Below are 18,645 nucleotides of genomic sequence, written 5' to 3' on the forward strand. Positions count from 1 at the left end.
ACTAGAATGTGTGATAGGGGTAGTTGACCTGAGGCCAAGAGAACAAAGGGGCAGATTTATAATAACTGGTGCATCCCTGCATATCAGCAGGGATGCGCCAGTTATTGTGCGCCACAGCTCCACCACCATGGATGCGCCGTATTTACAATGCGGCGCACCATAGGTCAAAAACGGCACAGATGCGTGACGCATCTGTGCCGTAAAAGTGGCGCATTAGCTGGAGTTGCGTCGCAAGCACGACGCAGCTCTGGCAATGCTTTGGGGGGACCTATCTTCACAATGCTGCGTCAATCCTTACGCCTGCTTCAAGCAGGCGCAGGGTTTTGACGCAGCATGGGATCAAAAGTGACTGAGTGAAATCTTGTAGATTTCACTCAGCCACTTTTAGGAGGCGTTCCTGCGACGGAACGCCCCCCCCTGCACAGGTACGCCTACTGCTGGCGCAGGGCTTTACAACGTGACGCATCTCCCAGATGCGTCACGTTGTAAATACCCCGCAGCATGGCGCAGGATTTGCGCCGCCGCTGCGTCACAAAAGTGACGCAACGGCGGCGTAAATGAGGCGCAAGGGCCTCATAAATCTGCCCCTTAGTATTTTGGCCAGAATTGTTATAAACATTTAGTGTTACCACAGACTAGGAAACAGATAGGTATCTCCTACTGAATCTAGGAGTTATATTGAGGAGCTGTGAGGGACAAATGGACTGGGACTGGACCCCAGTGCCCCAAAAACCTACAACAGGTTCAGGCAATTAGTGCAAAATATGAACTAGGAATGACAGTCTTATACCGCAGAAGTTTTCATGAGGCCCTGGTAAAATTTTGCAAATGGTGTCCCAGCCTTACTTGTCATCCTAGGATGGGGTTTTAATGTGCACTGGACCTTTCATTGTCTAAACTGCATTGAATTGAAGAATACACCCCTCAAGGCCTCTTGCCAAATGCCTTTTAATTTTAGTAGGGCAGTCAACAGGAGTGACCAGTAACTGTGCGAATCTCAGTAGCCCTTTTAAACCATGTCTCAGGCCAGTCACTTCACAACCTGTGTGAAGTTTACACTGCCACGTCAACTTGGCATTTAAATACCCTTTCCAAGCCTTAAGCTCCCCTTTTATTAAATATAGGTATTCCCTAAGGTAGGCCCTTGGCAGTCCATGTGGCAAAGTATTATGCAATCAAAAGGTAGAACATATACTTTTAAGTTTTATATGTCCTGGTAGTGAAAACTACCCAAATTCATGTTTCTCGACTGTGAGGCCTACCCCTCCTACAGGTTAACATTGGAATTTCCTTATTACACTTATAAGCTTCAATTCCTGATTGAGAAGGAGTAGCTCTGTCATGTTTATTATAATTGGAATTTTAATGATAAATCCTCTTTGCTGGCAAAGTTGGATTTAACCTTATTATTTTAGAAATGTCACTTTCAGAAAGATAACATTTCTCTGTTCTTAAGCTCTGTGTGCCTGCAGCCTGTGTCCAATCTATGTCTGGGGTGGGTGACAGCTGGACTTTGTGCATTCCCTCTAGACAGTCCCACACAAAGGAAGGTTTAGTGTGACTGAGTGGCAATCTATATCCTGATGGGTCATTCTGGGCAGAAAGAGAGGGAGGAGCTGACACACCTAGCTGGCAGTGTCCTGTCTTCACAAAAGGGTTACATACCACCCTGTAGTGAGTCTGGTGCCAGGGCTGTAAAGGGTGGACCTCTGTGCACTTCAAAGCACCTCTTTGAAGTCACCTTCACTTCAAAGAAACAATTGGGTATAAGTACTGGGCCTCTGACTCCACCAAATCAGACACTCTGGACCAGTAAAAAAACTCTGCCAGTAAGAAGGACTGCAGTGCTGCTACAAGGACCGCCACTCTGCTGGGCTACTGCTCTTGAAGAACTGATTTTCTGCTGCCTGATACCCTCTTCCTCTGCTGAGGAAGAACTGGACTCTTGCTTAAACCCATAGTGATTTCCAAGGGCATGCTGGCTTGCTTGCTGTTTTGAGTCTCAGGAGTATCAAAGACTCACATTCTGCTCCTGTGCCTGGTCCATTGTAAGTGGATCCAGTGGAATGGACGCATCCTCTGCTGCATGAAGCAGAATTGAAGCATCAACGCTGTTGCAGGCACAGCACCAGCGCATCACACTCACTAGCAGTGCATTCCCTCCAGAACAGACGCATCGAAACTGCTGCATCAACACAGCTGCAGGGAGAGACGATCGACGCATCCTCTCAACTGCGTGGAGATATCTGGTGCATCAGCTTTGGAACACACCCATCTCAGCCTCGGTGCTTCGTCTTTAGAACTGGCACATTGCTATTGTTGCGTGGAGAAAATTGACGCATCACCTCTACTCTGGGGCTGACACCGAATCATCTCTTGTCTGCATCTAGCAACTCGGTGTTATGACCAGGATCTGTAGTATGGTTCCTACTAAGTCAGTAAGACTGCATTTGCGCAACATGAGATTCAAAACTATGGGAGACTGTGCCCACTCATACCATTAGAATATATTGACCTAGTTCCTGGCTAGCTCACAGTGCACCATCTGGACGTCTAAAACTTACAAGGTACCAGATGGTATCTGTAACCTCGGGAAATGATGACACTGATTCCCCAAGGAAATCGTGATAACCTTTCATTGTTTAACTCAGGCATACCCAAAGGGAGAAGGAAGGAACAAGTGAATTGGCATTTCAAACATTTATTGAAGCAACTGGATTCTTGTGTAAAATACGTGTGCTACAATGATTACTAGAAAAACACAAAGAAAAGTAACCAGCATTACAAGAATGGTGAAAAAGAAGAACAATTCAACCATTGTGCATTTGCATTGATAAACAAACTACACACTTTGGTAAAGCCTTATCTGGTAGAGACAGAATCTAGCCACAGATTTCTTATCTTAGAATCCTCCCCAGGTGCCAGACTGGATCTGAAACATTTTTCAGCAGTACCTCTGTGCGTTGGTAGAGGGATTCGAGCGACTCCACGTCTACGTCATCTCCTGAATGTGACGTCAATGGAGTCCATATAAGCCCTCCCTGACGCACTGACATCCGTTTCTTTTGTACCAATTTTCACGCCAACAATATGGAGCCACTTAGAGAAACAGCCTCAGAAACAGTGTGCCAAAAAATGTAAAAACCTTGCATCAACAAGTACAGATTGAAAGAATTGCAGTAGAAAGCAAAGAGAGGATCTGGGAGACCACAGGGCCCTCAGTTCTCAGAGTGGGGATGATGGGTGGGTCGATGAGGAATCAGTGGGTAGATCCTGTCTCTACCAGATAAGGCGTTACCGTAGGTAAGTATCTTGTCCATCTGATAGAGACATCTAGCCACAGATTCCTTATCACAGTATCAGATTCCAAGCAACACCATTCTTGGAGGAGGATCTGCAAACTGACTTCACTGAAGATCCCCAAGTAGGAGAAGCCAGTCCAAAAGATAGATGATAGGTGAAGCAAGATGCTCACCGAAGGACTGATCTCCAAGACGGACTACGGGAGCCTGCTGGGAGAATAAAGCTACAAGACCGTAAGAAACACGGTATAGAACCAGTAAAAGAATCAGCTCCAAAAAGGGATGCAATTTATGTTCGGGTAATGCAAAGGGACCAAGGACAATAGGTCACCGAGTCAAACCAATGGAAGGAGCATACACAGCGTGCTAAGCCACAGCGAACACATACAACAAATAAAGAGCAGCCACCAATTGTCAAGGAAAATATCCTGAGAAACAGAGTTCAAAAACAGGATCCTCCAACCATATATGGAGAAAGTGAAAAAAGAAAGAACAATGAATGCTAAAGAGCATTGCTAGAAAAACAAGAACGTTAAAAAGAACAATGTTCTTATACTGAGAACCTTGATAGATATATAAAGCACTCTTCGAAATATTGCAACAAAGATGCTCATTGAATAGAAGAAAGGAAACGGGTAGTATAACCAAGAAGGTTGAACCAGGTCAGCAAGAAGGGTGTAGGTAAAATTCAGTGAGTTACAGCGTATAGAAGGCCTGACGACCATATTTGCAAAACTCACACATTTATATACCTGAAGTAAAAGACATTTACAAGAGATCCATTCAAGAGATTGATATATACATGCATATAAAAAATATAGCTATTCCCATAGATGCACAAGTCATACAGGATACAGCAAAAGTATATCCACTCCTCCATAACTCGTGTCATCTGCCAGTGAGGGGGAGGACAAAAAGTGGTGGAACAGAGGTAACCAAGGAAGGACAGAGATAATACATCCTACCATCGTAAAATAAGAGGTTACAACAGTAACTGAGGTGGAGATAGAAAGACAAAGCTGGGAAACCACAACACAATGCCACATAGAGCAGGAAGTGGAAGGAACCGCCCACTACAGGAAAACAAGGGCAACTGTCCAATAGCCAATGCCACAGACTGAGGAAGGATGCCGGCATGCGCTAGCAGGAGAAGCAAAGAAGAAACAGCATGTGGAAAGTTCACTAAGAAAGAGAAGAAGAAGACTGCCAGGGGAAACGATAGGCGTGCGGAAACTAAGAGCAACAGATAGTCGATTCTGACAATCACACATTGCCCAACATGGCAGCAGGGGTAAACAGGTAGGAAGCCTGACCAATGCTTCATGGAAACTTGAGGAAAGATAGGAGAGAAAGGGAAACCCAGCCTCTTGTGAAAACGTGTACCAGACAAGGATCTAAACAATCAGGGGGACTGGTGTCCCAGGTGAAGAGAACTGACAGAAGAGCAGACACAACAGCTACCACACAGGTGTGATGGCAGGGATGTATAAAAAATCCATAGGAGGCAAAATCAGCGACCGGAATGAAAGATAACTAGACAACGAGCGTGCCTGCCTATGGTACCGCCCATATGGAGGGGACAGAGAAAAGCAGAAATTGAGTCCCTATAAGGGATACTAAGTGTAAAGACAGCTTATAAAATGCCTCTACGGCCTACAAAATAAGGTCCCTGAAAAAGGAGAACAAGGCTACAGTGCATCTGCATAATGTAAGAGAAAACCCGCTGTAGAGTAGCATACGGATGGAAAAATCAATCATCAGAAAGAAGCCGTAAGAACAGACTCTCACTAGACAGAAAAGCAAGAAGTGTTCCTGTTGGCTGGAAATTAAATTTGGCAATAATAGAATAATTGAGAAGAAGAGTCCCTTCAGAAAGCAGGAACACCACACCGGGTGTGACCCTTGAAGGGAGAGAGTACTCCACCCTATGACAGTGGACAAGAGTCACAATAAGGGTAAACAAACTGTCCCCGACAACCTTAGTACAATGAATAGTTAAGACTCCAAAACACGATGAATAACTCTGAATTAGCATAAGGCATGTGCACCAAAAAGGGAGGTACTATCAAAAGGCATGTCAATGAAAGTACTTTGTATAGCCTCCGAAACCTGGAAGTATGCAACCATGCTCACCGACGTAGAGCTATGCAAGAGGCCATAGCCTGACCAACAGAATCTGTGGTATCCATACCACAGCTGATGCTAAGAGTGGCAGCTTGCTACCCATCATATACCAGGGGACCAAAAGCAAGGTGTAAGAGAGGCATGCAAGGACACAAGAAGTGTTTAGAGAGTGCAGGTCAGCCCTAGGAGAGAAAATACGCCCACCACAAGTGTCGAAGTTCCTGGCATTTCTCTCCGATGGGACAGAAAGAAGAAAACAAATATTTTGGGCAGCCAAAGCAGCGGAACCACAAAGCACATAGTGGGGGGATGTCAAAGAAGACATGAGGGAGCCCCTTCGCTGAGCGATGCATGTGAGAAATAGAGTGATCCACAGGGGGCCCGATTTCAGGTTTAGTACCCAGTAGGACAGTGAAAAGACGGTCACTATAATGAAGTACAGGCTCAATGTTGGACTGGTCAGGATGTAGAACACCAATTAAAGGGTCTGTCAACAATTCCACAGAAGGAAGTTGTAAATCCAGTACTACCAACACGTGATTGAGATTGTTCCCTGGAACAGAACTCTCCTCTGTAGCCAAACCAGGAGGAGAAACGTGGCTGGGCGCTGGAGAAGATTCCAAGCTACTGGTATCAACCAAGTCAAGTAACCAGTTAGATAGCAAAGGGGGTGGCCGTCTCTGAAAGGGAAGGGGTACACATCACACCATCTGTACTACTTCCACACCATGGCCCTCAGAAGGATAAACTAGAAGAAGGGAGTCTGAGACAGTTGGCTCCATCGGCGCCGAATCCAAAGCGATAATTGAAGCCGGTCAACGTCGAGAAGGCGGCACCTCAACGTCAGAAGGAGCGTCAATTGGCATCGGCAGGCTCCATCATTGGAGCTGGCAGACAAGAGACCAACATCTCTGAGTCGACAAACCAGAACCAAAAGCTGAAGGAAGGAGCCTCAACGGCCTGTGCACCAACATTGCTAAAGTGTCAGACACAGAAGGCCAACCTGAAGCCGGGCAGAGCCTGCTGGTGGGGTAACAGGCATGACCTCCTACACTTCCTTGGAGCCCAAGGGCACTCCAGAGGGTGGTAACGATCTGAGAAAGGAATGAAGAGCTTGAGAATATTATCTCATCTGGTCAAAGAAGACCCGGCCCCAGGATAGGTGGAAAGATGCGAGGCGGACCCACTTTAACAGAATAGTGGGGACCAGCAGTAGGCGACAAAGGCGGGCAGCACTGCGACTTCGACCACCAATGCCAAGACTTACCTCCAGACGTAGAAAGAGAATGATGCCCGCAGGAACGGCTCCTAGCGCAGACACGGAGTTGGTCCATAGAGCGGATAGGGGATCTAGGACAATGAAGATTTTTATGACTGTGACATCCACACCACAAGGAGCTTCATGAGACGTTCCCTGCGCGCTTTCAGTTGGAAGTAGCAACAGGAGTCACACTCTTCGGAGTCATGATGCTCATCCATGCCCTACATGTAAACCGAGTGAAGGTCATCCATAGGACTCACAAGGCTTAAACCCAGAGGACATTGAAGAAGGGAGATAAAGGGCACAATGCTTTATCGACGAAAAATATCAAGTAGGCCGAAAATCCCCTGGAGGAACTGCAAAGCGAATATGCGTTCTTAGCACGGAAACAAAGAAACTGACATCATCACATCAGGGGAGGGCTCATATGGACTCCGTTGATGTCACATTCAGGAGTTGACATTGCTGCGGAGTCACTCAACACCCTCTACCGACACACAAAGGTACCGCTGAAAAAAGTACTGGATCCCTTCTGATGCCTGGGGAGGATTATAAGATAAGGAACCTGTGGCTAGATGTCTCTAACAGATTAAATGATTACATATTATTGTACTCCAACCTATCACTGCTAGACTAGTGAGCATGGGGTGGATGCTATTTTGTCAGATACCTTAGAGTGGTCTAACTCACCATTTACCTGCATGCCTGGGTCATCTGGTAGCCAGTCTTGGTGTAGAGCAGGATGCGGCCCCTCTCAGGATAGTAATGACATTCAGCTGGGCTATAATTCAGGCACTGAAAGACTGCAACAATCCATCGAAATGCTCCTCTGCCTAAACAATGGCTTGTTGCATTTTATATAATTAACTCAAGCCATTCATACTGTGCCGGAGCTCTGGTCTGGCTGTCATTGTTAATTACACCTACCCAGAGCTGTCGACAAACAGACAACAACAAACAAGGCCAATGTGCACAGTGTACCCAGTCCTTGAACAGAATGTTCTCAGGTATGATAATGTGCCTACGAGGAAATGTAATTGTAAGCTAACCTTTTCTGAGTACACTATCTTATGCCAGCACACAAATAGATATGTGCTAAAACTAATTGTTCGAAAGATGTCAACTTTAAACATGAAAATAAAATGGAGGTGTTTGTGCACAAGGCCTATGTAGCCTCACAACAGATCAAGGTACTTTGTTCAGCAGGCCTTGTGTGGCCCCTGTATCCGCCCCATGCTCCATCATTGTCGGCCTGAACCCTTGAGTGTGCCCCAGTCCAACACAACCAGATAACCCCCATAGGCACTGGGAGAGCATGGGTTAATTAATTATGTGTGTCTGACTAACCCTGACAGGAATTGTGGTTCCTGCTTGGATAGTGCATACCTCTGCAAACCAGAAACTCAATTTCTAACAAAGGGTATAATGTTACCTATTGAAACATAATTTCCTGTGATGCCATTGTGAATTTCATTTCCCAATTAGTTTTACACTCTTTTGCTATACTTGTGCAGTGGGTGTGATGGTGGGCTAACAGTAAGTGATGGTATGCACTGTCCTGGCTTCAAGCCAATTGGCTCCCTGACATCAGCACCTTCCCTAAGGGGCAAGATCCTCTCCCCAACTTCACAGATAAAGAAAGTGTTAGTATGCTTCTACAAAGCTAAATAATAGCAACTAGACATTTCAGTATCTCATATTGTCAGCCGCTTATATAGTGTCTGAACTAATCACCCTGATACAAACGCACACAGCAAAGTGTGTCCACAAACATTCAACAGTCACACAGTTGAAATAGTTGGGACTCATCTCAGAAAATGACACATATCGTGGCTCACATGATCAAAAGAGGCATTTATTATTAACTTGGCACAAGAGATAACCCAAATAATCTTTTGATATCATGACTCACTTGGGCAGGGCTGCTCATTGCATTCTTGTGTCTCCATGACCTCACTCCCGCAGGGTGCTCCATTTGTGGTCCTCTCCTCACATGTTCGATTCCGTTGTTTGAGCCCTCCACCGCAACTTGCAGAACAGGTGCTCCACTCTGACCAGGGACCATAAGATGGGCACTCAAGATCGGTGCATACGAAGGTGCCGTTCACACAAGTACTGGAGACAGAAAGTGTACACCACCTGTTAAGTTGGGATTGCTTTGGTTTTCAAGCACTATATATTTGTTTATTGGAGTTAGGATTGGGGTGATCTCAGTTTTCTTGGTGTGGCACAGCCAACATTTTCAAAAACGACTGAATTTAAACTATGAATGGAAAGAGAGGTATCTGTGAGATAATTGAGTTCCCTTCTACCATGTACCAAGAAATCACTCTAACCCCAACCTACAGCCAGTGCTTAATTTGAGCTGGTGGTTTCCGGTGCTGAGCACCAGTACTTAATTAGTTTTCGTGCTCAGCACTGGCACCTAATTGTCAACACCACACTTATGGCAGTCTGCCATATGGTGGCGCTGCTCGTAATTTAGAGATACGGAGTATAACAGTTGTTTAGGAAAACAATATATATTACAAAATTGCTAATACCTGCCTCCCAAGCCATTCCTTTAGCTTTGGGGACCTGGAAAAATCTGAACTTTTGCATTCACATGCAAGAGAGATGGTTATTAGTTGTTTTGGCAGCAATGACAAGGGCGATGGGTGGTGCAAGCTACAGTGGCCTCCTGATGAGAGCCCTGACACTAAATATTTTACAAATTAAGCACTGCCTACAGCCACTGCCTCACACCCTCTCTCGATCACTTCTCCCTCGCTGCATCTGAGCTCACATGTCTACCTATGAATCCACCCATTTCTCCCCATGGTCAGACCTTCCTATTCACATCCTTCTCGGCTTCACATGGTGTCCCCAAGGTTTGTACTTCAGAATATTATGTACAGAAACACAGTCTGACTTTAGTATGGTGCTCAAACGATAATACCATCCCATTGAGTGTAAATTTTTTCTTATGAACTCCAAAAGGGCTATACTTTTGTAAGTGATATTTACGAGACAATATTTAGGTCAGATTATATTTTTACTACAATATTTCAGTACCAATTTGCCCCCCAACATTTCCCTCTCCACATTCATTTCAATATAAAATTAGCCTTCCACATCTGGTTCCTTGGGTCTTATCCCCTGTTTCTCAGTTAATCTCTGTTATGGGATGCAGCAGGATGGTTGCAGCAACACTATGGACACGGTTGCATAGCAAAAGACACACAATTGATGGATGGAATGCAGAACAAATCAAAACATTCACCCCCAGTCAAGAGATCTGGGTTAAATCCATCATTCTTTTGCTCACCATGCCACCCCAGTTTAGACCTGGCCATATGCAAATCAGTCTTGACCCTGTGCCTCATGGGAACAGTCCAGCCCGAACTGCCAAGCCAGGTCCTCACTTTTCTGCCTTTTTCTCTCTTCTCTGCCTTTAAGTCCTCATAAATAGTGCCCTACAGGACAGTGCAATAAATAGCAATGAATACAACCTGTACATTTTGATCCTTACCTTGTAGAAATCAACATTTTCCAGTACGTATGAGTTTTTTCCCCTGCTAATTGGCGGAAGATTTGGCCTCGTGAAATTTAACAGAGGCTGTGAAATTTACTACTCATAATACCACTGCACAAACAGGAGTATGCTCATGGGATTGGAATGCTCCCCATCTCTTCCACCCTCACTTGTAATGAGGGCCAAAGAGTAAATGTGAAAAATAAATCCCCGTTCCAAAAAATAAATGAGTTCAAAGCCCACTGCCTGGAACCACTGGCACAAATACAGCACTGACCATTGACACAAACATTTGTTTGTGTGCAGTTATATATAGCGCAAACTCAACCCCAAGGTGTTGGGGGTGCTCTACGTGAGCACCTGCTACATTATACAAGGTCATATTATATTTTTGTAGGCACAGCAAGATTACGTGATTTGCTTAGAATCACAGGATGTTTCTTTTTTAAATCTATATTTATAAATTTTCAACGTCAGCATCTACATAAGTCAACAATATTGCATAATCATTGACATAAGTAGCACAGTGGGTCACCAAAGAAGGCAATAACAGAAAAAGGGAAAGGAAACAGGAAAAAGTAAAATAAATTGAGAATCTATTCACAGTGGACTAAGAAATCCCATATAAAAATGTAATGTCAAGGTAACACACGGAGAGGTACAGTTCCACAAAGCTATACATAAAAAGGAGTATCTCCAGCAAAGAACAGACCAATGCAGGTCACCTAATCTTCATCAGAGTCATCTGTAATAGATACCAAATAGTTCATGAGTGGCTGCCAAATATCCCTGGGTCGAGAAGTAATTGGCTGCAGAGAAGCATATATCTCAGAAGTAGGGTCACAGTAGGATAGATCTTTTAGCCATGCAGACTTTGTGGAGGAAACAGAAGCTCCCCAGTGCTGTGAAATCTGCCTCTAGGCAAGCAGTAAAGCAATGACAATGAAGAGTCAAATTCTCAACGGCAGTGGTTTAACATACCCGAATAAGGCCATTAGTGGGTCAGTAAGGAGTGTTTGACCGACCATTAGTGATAAAGTAGAGTGGACATCTGTCCAGAAATGTGCCACTATGTTACACATCCATGTCAGGTGGAGAAAATCAGCATGATCCATACGACATTTAGGACAGCAATGAGATCTGGCAGGATCTAATTTAGTGAGGACAACAGGAGTGGTGTAGGCCCTGTGTATGTACTTGTAATGCAGTATCTTGTGCCGATGGTTACAAGAAAATTATTTGGTCTGCGTACAACAATAAAGCCACATCTTATCAGGAATTTAGAATTGGAATACACAAGTCCTGCATCTATGCAGAACGCAGGATAATTTAGAGACTAGGCAACTATTATTGGGAGTGGTAATCACAAGGGAAAGGGGAGGAAAATCAGCCGGTTCAGAAGGGTATGGGGGTAACACAACGCAAAGCGTACTGTGCAGATGGTGGAATGCAAAAGTCTCCATCAGCGTGAATCCACCCCTCTCGAGTTAGCGCATGAATGGAATGAACAAGTCACCCATCGTCCCCAAGCCGTGTACGCACAGCATGCACTGTATACACCATCCCAAATTGAAAGGGAGCCAGGCATTGCCCGACAGGGGGAGATGTGGGGACTAGAGGAAATTGGCTCACATTGTGGGTGGGAGAGCGCCATGTTTGAGCGATTCAGCCTATACTTCCAAAAGATGGGGAGTTAGAAGGTGTTTATATGCTTTGTAGAAGTAACCCATGAGTCCATCTGACCCCAGGGCCTTAGTGTCTTCCAAAGCGTCAACAGCATGCGAGATTTCCCCGCATGTAATCGGGGAAGCCAGCAATTGCTGGTGGCTTGCCTCAAGCTAGACCATAGCAACATCAGATAGGTAATCAACCAGCGCATCTCTGCCGCCCCGGGACAGGTTGTGTTAAGCGTTTTGTAATAGTGTATAAAATCGGCCAATATGGCACCACCATCCGTGATCTCAGTACTGCCTTGGTTACATAGGCAGCCTGGTAGGAGGATCGGAGCAAGCAGGTCAGCATCCTGCCAGTGCGCACACACTCGCCTTAACGGCGCACCCCAGCTTATTTCCCAAGATAGTTAACCTAACGTGCTATGAGTTCATGAAACTCGTGCAGAAGGTTCAACCTGTCTCAGAAATGGCCAGGAAGTGTAGCATCAGTTGCAGCAGAATCTAAATAAGGGAAGTGCATTTTCTACTTTGGTAAGGTCCTGTTGTGTGTTACGGAGAATTCCTGCATGTTTTGAAACACAAATTCACCTAATTTAGGCCTTTAAGGCCTCCCAGAGAATTGAGTGCTTATCAACAGTTCCAACATTAATATAAAAGTATTCGATGATGGCTTAGCGCACTTGTGACTGAAAGGCCATATCCATCAGTGCGTCAGTAGGAAAAAGCCATTGGTGGACCAAAGGAGTATGCAAAGGAATCACTAGTGTGAGAACCACTGGGGCATGATCAGATAATGTGCAGGGGAGTGGGTAATCATATACATTGTGCGGGCTGAGTAAAATGTGTATTCCTGCTGACAAGTCTACTTATGATGCTAGTGAAAGATAAACAACAGCGGGGTGACTGTGTCCCGCAGAACCTGGGTATGAATATACAAACAAAAACAATCACTTTGTACATACTATGTACACAATGTTCTACCACTGAGCATAAAAGTCACTTTAGTACACGTCACTATAAGCTTCACCTTTTCTTGACAGCCTTGTTTTCAAATTTGCTAGTATATAAATGCTTTAATTTATATAAAATACAAGAATATTCACTAATTCGCGTCCGTGTTTTTTGCTATGTGTTCCATTATTTTGCAGATATCATTAATGAAGGTTTTGTAATAATATATAAAAGAAATAATCCTTTTGCAAAGAAATATTGCTCATGTCCGACAGAACCATTGTTTTCGTTTGTTTACTTATGATGCCAGGCAGCAGTGAGATGAAACAAATCAAGCATGTCTAGTTGTTTCTGATGTGACTTGGGCTTAGCAACGAGTGGAGAACCAGTAGAGTCAAGTGCAGGTTGGCAAGTTATTTTAAAGTCGCCGCCCTTCACAATGTGATCAGCCTTGTAGAGATTTAACTTTGCAGATAGTTCAAAGAAGAAATCTGGGGAGTCAGTGTTTGGAGCATACACATTAATAAAAAGCATTGGTCGGCCCAACAATTCCCCAAACACAATGAGATAGTGGCCAGCATAACCAGTGGTGAGGTTGAGCAGGTGAAAGGGTACCGATCTGTGCACCAAGATACACACTCCACGCAAATAGTATCTATAGAACAAGAAGTATTGGTGAGGACCCCAAGTGGCAGCATAATTTCAATCTGATTGATGAGCCAGGTGCGTCTCTTGGAGGAAAGCAACTTGAATCACATGACGGCACAGATAGGCTAACACCTGCCTCCCCTTTCTAGGGTTGTTTAGTCGCCTAGTGTTCCACAACATGCATGAAAGTTGGAGCGTCAGTTCCCTAATATTCAAGAAGTGTTTTATATGGTGAAAAAATGGGAGTCAACACTATTGCATCGCAGACAAAATTCCAACTGTACCACAAAAATACATGAGTAGTGCTGATCAAACAATCAAAAAAAGGTTCCCCCCGCCACCCCAGCCAGATGGACAATTGGAGAACCCATGAATCCCTTACAAAAAAATTAATCCAAACATATTGGTGTACACCAAGGGAGGGTGGCAACGCCATGGGGAGCAAGCCCGGACAATAGTGAAGCAAATGAGATAGCAAAACACACCATGCAAAAAAGTAGTGAGCCATCAACCACCTAGTTGAATAGCAAGTAAATAAAACAGTCAGTGCAGTGCAATATCTTAACAAAAAACACTGGGCGTACCTTTATGAGAGAACTGCATAGATGGCACAAATGGAAGTACACAAATAGTATATGCAACAGAACAAACATAGTAGCTTAGGTCTCCTGGCCACTGAAGTAAGCCGGAGGTGCCGGAGGTGGGTTTGTGGGTGGGCAGCACCAGAGTTAGCAGCCGGAAGGAGACTTCCCGGAAGTAAGCCTGGGAAGAGTTCACGGAGTTCCATGTAGCTGAACTCCGCAAAGTGACCAAAACACTCTGCCGCGCTATGCGGTGTTCCACAAGTGGTGGAGTGCGATTGGTCATGCCTGTAGCGTTGATTTTCAGCACCCAGTGTTTGTCCTGCAATTGAAAATCATCACAAATGGTACCACGCGCAATGCAAGAGGGTGCTGCTTCTTTTCTGCAGCTCTAGTAGATTTTATACTCGAGCGGCAACTTTCTCAACACAAACAGTTTTCTCAACGCGAGGGGTCGCGACTACCCGCGATTGCCCGCATTGAGAAATCCGACTGCCTGCGCTGAGACATCTGACTGGGAGGTGAATTTTTATCGCTCACGCTCGTCAAATTGACTTTGGGGAGCGCAAGCGAGGACAAATCTTGCTGGGAGGTAGATTTTCCTCTTTTGCGCTCACCAACATGACATTGGGGAGTGTGAGCGAGGAAAGAAATACTCTTTGTGAGTTTTTTGGAACTTTGCATGCCCCGCGGAGCATGGAAAATTCTGTCAACTACGCGAACGGAGTTCACCGCCGGCCTTACCCGAAAGTATAAGTCTTGCAGAAGCACATAGCATCATCAGGAGTATTGAAAATATGATGCCGACCATTCCATTCCATGTGGAGACTCACCGGATAGAGCATCCCATATTTCAGGTCTTGCTTCTGAATAGATCGCTTAACATACATGAATAGGCGCCAGGATTCTTGGACCATTGGTGTGCTATCTGGATAAAGCGATACTGTATACCCTTAATATTGTAACTGTCATTATCTCTAGCCAGACGCAGCATCGCAGTCTCGAAATTTGAGAAGCGGAGCGATAATCTGCCATGGGGGCATGCCCGGTTTCAGGCAAGGTTGTAGTGTGTGATGCAATCTTTCTACCACAAATGTGTCTGTAAATGACTGTTTGAAGAGTTCAGACAGAAGGTGTTCCATAAAGGTATCAGTACGGCCTGTTTTTGTGTACTCTGAAATACCTGCTATCAGTATGTTATTTGTGTAGGTATCTAGTTTTCAAGTCCTCATTTTTGGCAGCTGTGGTTTTCAGGATGCGCTAGACGAGTTTGAGGCGCTTCATTGTGGTAGGATGGTCGTTGACCTCTTGTGAGATTGTGCATTCCATGCTCTCTTTTCTGGTGCTATGGTGTCCAGACCCTCAATTATATCCAAACGATGTGTCAGGGAGCTGAACCTGGAATCGATAGCTCTGAACCCAGTGTGGAGCTCAGACATGATTGCCGATGTATGGTCTAGGGTGGATCAACAGTTACCTGGTCAGGGACATCCTCCGAGCCCGATTGGGATCACTGGCGCCATGGTGTCTTAGTAGGCTCAAAGTTGAGCTGTTTCTGTCTGGGTTCTTCACAGCCCGTTCTAAGCGAGAGGGGGGCACGGCGCAGCTGTCCAGCACAACCAGCGGCAGAAACAGAAGAGACATTAAGGGCCAAGATGTAAACACAGGCAGGAAGTGGTCGCACCGCAGACAGCGTGGGCAGCAAGGCTCTAAAACAATCGGGCCAAAGAGCCATGAGCGGTGTACCATTATGTCGCCAAGTGAGGATCGAAGCGCTGCGAGACCACTGCCGGCACTATCTCCGCAGCCAGCCCTGTAGCACAGCAATGTTGTCAAACCACTTTCCAGAAGTTAGGCAATATAAGGGACAGAGGGGATATAAAGCCAATCTAATCCCTTGCACATCAGACACTAAATGACAGTATTTTCTTTTGTGGGGAAGGCACTAGAGACGTAGCTGAGTGGAAGTGAGACTGTGGCAGCACGTGTAAAGCGAGGAGGCTTCCGTGTCTACATACGGTCAAGATGGCCATGCCAGAATCAGTCACAGCAGGCGGCCAAGGAGCACCCGCACAGATCACCAGCTGATGGCTGTCGCAGGGCGCTGAAAGCAGCATCCACCGCTGGCCCAAGCTCCAGCTGAGTGGCCGTGCACTCACTCAACAGGAGACCAGGGTAGATGCAGCAGGGCCGCAGCTCCGTAAGTCATCGGCCTTGGGTCCAGACCAACTCCAGTCCATCGGTGTCACCACGGAGTGTGGAGTGCTGCAAGCTGGCTCACCAAGTCACCACTCACGGCGCTGCCCTGCCATCAGGCTCGCCCACCGGCCCTGTGTCAGCAGGGCCTCAGAGGACCACTTCAGACCACGCCGGGCAGCGCAGCTTGGCAGCGGTAGGTGGAGTCGAGTGGGGCCCAGAACATGGTGAAACTGGGTCTAGGTACATTCACAGCAGGTTTAGAAATGCAGAAACCGCAGTAACAAGGTTAACGGTGCATGATGTGAGGATGTTCGGGCATCAATCTCTGGAGCTTCAGAGCCGTGCTGCCATCTTGGTCGGAGGCTTGGCCACGCCCCCAGAATCACAAGATGTTGATCCAGTGATGAAAACTAAACCCAAAACCCCAGTTCTAAAGTTGGAAGCTCTGGCCCTAACACCAAATTCTCAGCTCCAAATCAGAGAAGGAACAAAGAAAACAAGATCAAGAGTTATGGTTGTAGGAAGCATAAGGGTGCAGGGGGGATATATGCCCCCCAGATTTTGGAGTCGGGGATGTATTGGGCAATACCTCAAACACCCGCCCAGATTTCAAAGTGGAAACTGAACTGTGGCAGAAAGAGCATGTTTTTCTGAAGCCACAATGTCCATCAAAGGGCGGTAACATGACGACCAAACTCTGTGAGTGGTGCAAGACCTCTTTGTATTACTAAGCCCTTAACTGATAGGGGTCTCAATCACCCCTCCCTAAGAGGCCCCCTCACCCGTTTGCTGACCTCCTTTTTTGGCTGTTTTAGGATAGTTGTGCTTAGGGCTCCATAACCTTTTTTCCACATAATGTATCCACGCCAAATTTGTGTCCTTTTTTCCAACATCCTGGAGATTCTAAAAGTAAGCAGGTTTTTTGGATTCCTCTGGAGGGGATGGAGAAGATATGTAAAATATAGACACATTTTTAGTTTTTGGGAAAAATAGGAAAAAAGTGCTCTGGACATAAGTGTCTTTTTTTCCCTATAAATGGCATAATCGAACAGTTTGCTGTGCTAAAGTCATAATTTTCCCAGTTTTCAGGCACTTGCAGAGCTGAATAAAAAACAAAACTTTTTTACTACAGTGTTGGCATTATTTCAAAGAGGTAGCCAATTTTTCCTATTTTTTTTATTTTCTTTCAACCTACTTCCAGTTTGTGGTAGAAACTAGTGTGAAACCCATGGGTGATCCAGAAAAGCTATAGATTTCTTAAAACTAGTCAAAAATCTGAATTCAACAAGCATAAGTGTAGATCCCTTTAAGATTTTACCAAAGAAACAAAGGGGCCGATTATGATGGCGGTCGGTTCGCTGCAGGAATGGGAATGGTCGACAGGTAGTCAGTGGTCCCGTCCTCCCAATTACAATCTGACTGCCGTGGTGGCAGTCAAACACATGGCTCTTTGCATTGAGGCTTGTGCTGTGGCCTGGAAAAGGGACGCAGCTCTAGCCCCAATGCCAAAAAGAATGTTTGTAAACATCCCTGCAACATGTGGTAGACACCATGCGGTGCCTGTTACACGATGAAGGGATGTTTAGGGGGGCACAGGGGACAGGGGCCATTCTAGGGCCCCCAAAAAAGCCTTTCCGCCAGCCTTTTCACGTCAAAAGAACCAACCTGAAATGGCTGGTGGAAAGGTGGATTATAATCCCCACAGCAGTGCCTGAGAAAGCACCACTTCCAATGTGGGGAATGCGATCTGACCGACCACCCTATGGGCTCCTTGAGCCCATTATAAGCTGTCGGTCGGTCCCTGTGCACTATAGTCTGACCGACCGCATCGCAATGCAGCGTTCAGACCACGGTTATAGATGTCAATGGGACCAACACCGAGGGACTGCCAGTGTCGGTTCACACCGACATCGTAATTGGCCCCTAACTGTTGAAATAAAGAAATACTGAAAATGAGTAGGAAAAAAAGGCATTTTATGACAACATTTTCATCTGTAACTTTTTGTCACTATGGCTGGTTTCCAGAAGCAACATACCATTACTTTTGCTAGGCCCTTCTCAGTGAAGGGATATCTATGATTTGTAGGTTCTCCAAGAACCCAAAGTGCTCAGAGCCAACAACAAAGGTGCACCGCACAATGGTTTTTCATTGTGCACAGAGTATAGACCAGTTGATATAGTAAAATATGTAGAGTGAAACATGGGTATCAAGGAAACCTATGTATTTCTGAAATGAGCACAAGATATGGAGTTTAGGAGCAGTGGTTATTTGCACATCTCTGTATTTGATTTAGAGGGCATTTTTCAAAATGTCTTCTTTCCTACACACTGGCTTACATTTGTTAGGCACAAATGCAGCAAAACCCAATTGGTAATAACAAATGTTCTACTA

The 18,645-nt window shown here is 45.5% G+C and overlaps 1 protein-coding gene across 1 annotated transcript in view; it reads right to left on the reverse strand.

Annotated features, from left to right (window-relative positions):
* Positions 1-18,645, reverse strand: part of LOC146796142 (SCO-spondin-like) — a 1,481,201-nt gene that overhangs the window by 212,919 nt on the left and 1,249,637 nt on the right. Inside the window, exon 106 of the mRNA XM_085631266.1 lies at positions 8,600-8,802. Coding sequence (XP_085487392.1) covers positions 8,600-8,802 — 203 coding nt within the window. The remainder of the gene's footprint in view (positions 1-8,599; positions 8,803-18,645) is intronic.

Source organism: Triturus cristatus, chromosome 10 (assembly GCF_964204655.1).
Source record: "Triturus cristatus chromosome 10, aTriCri1.1, whole genome shotgun sequence".
Lineage (NCBI taxonomy): Eukaryota > Metazoa > Chordata > Amphibia > Caudata > Salamandridae > Triturus > Triturus cristatus.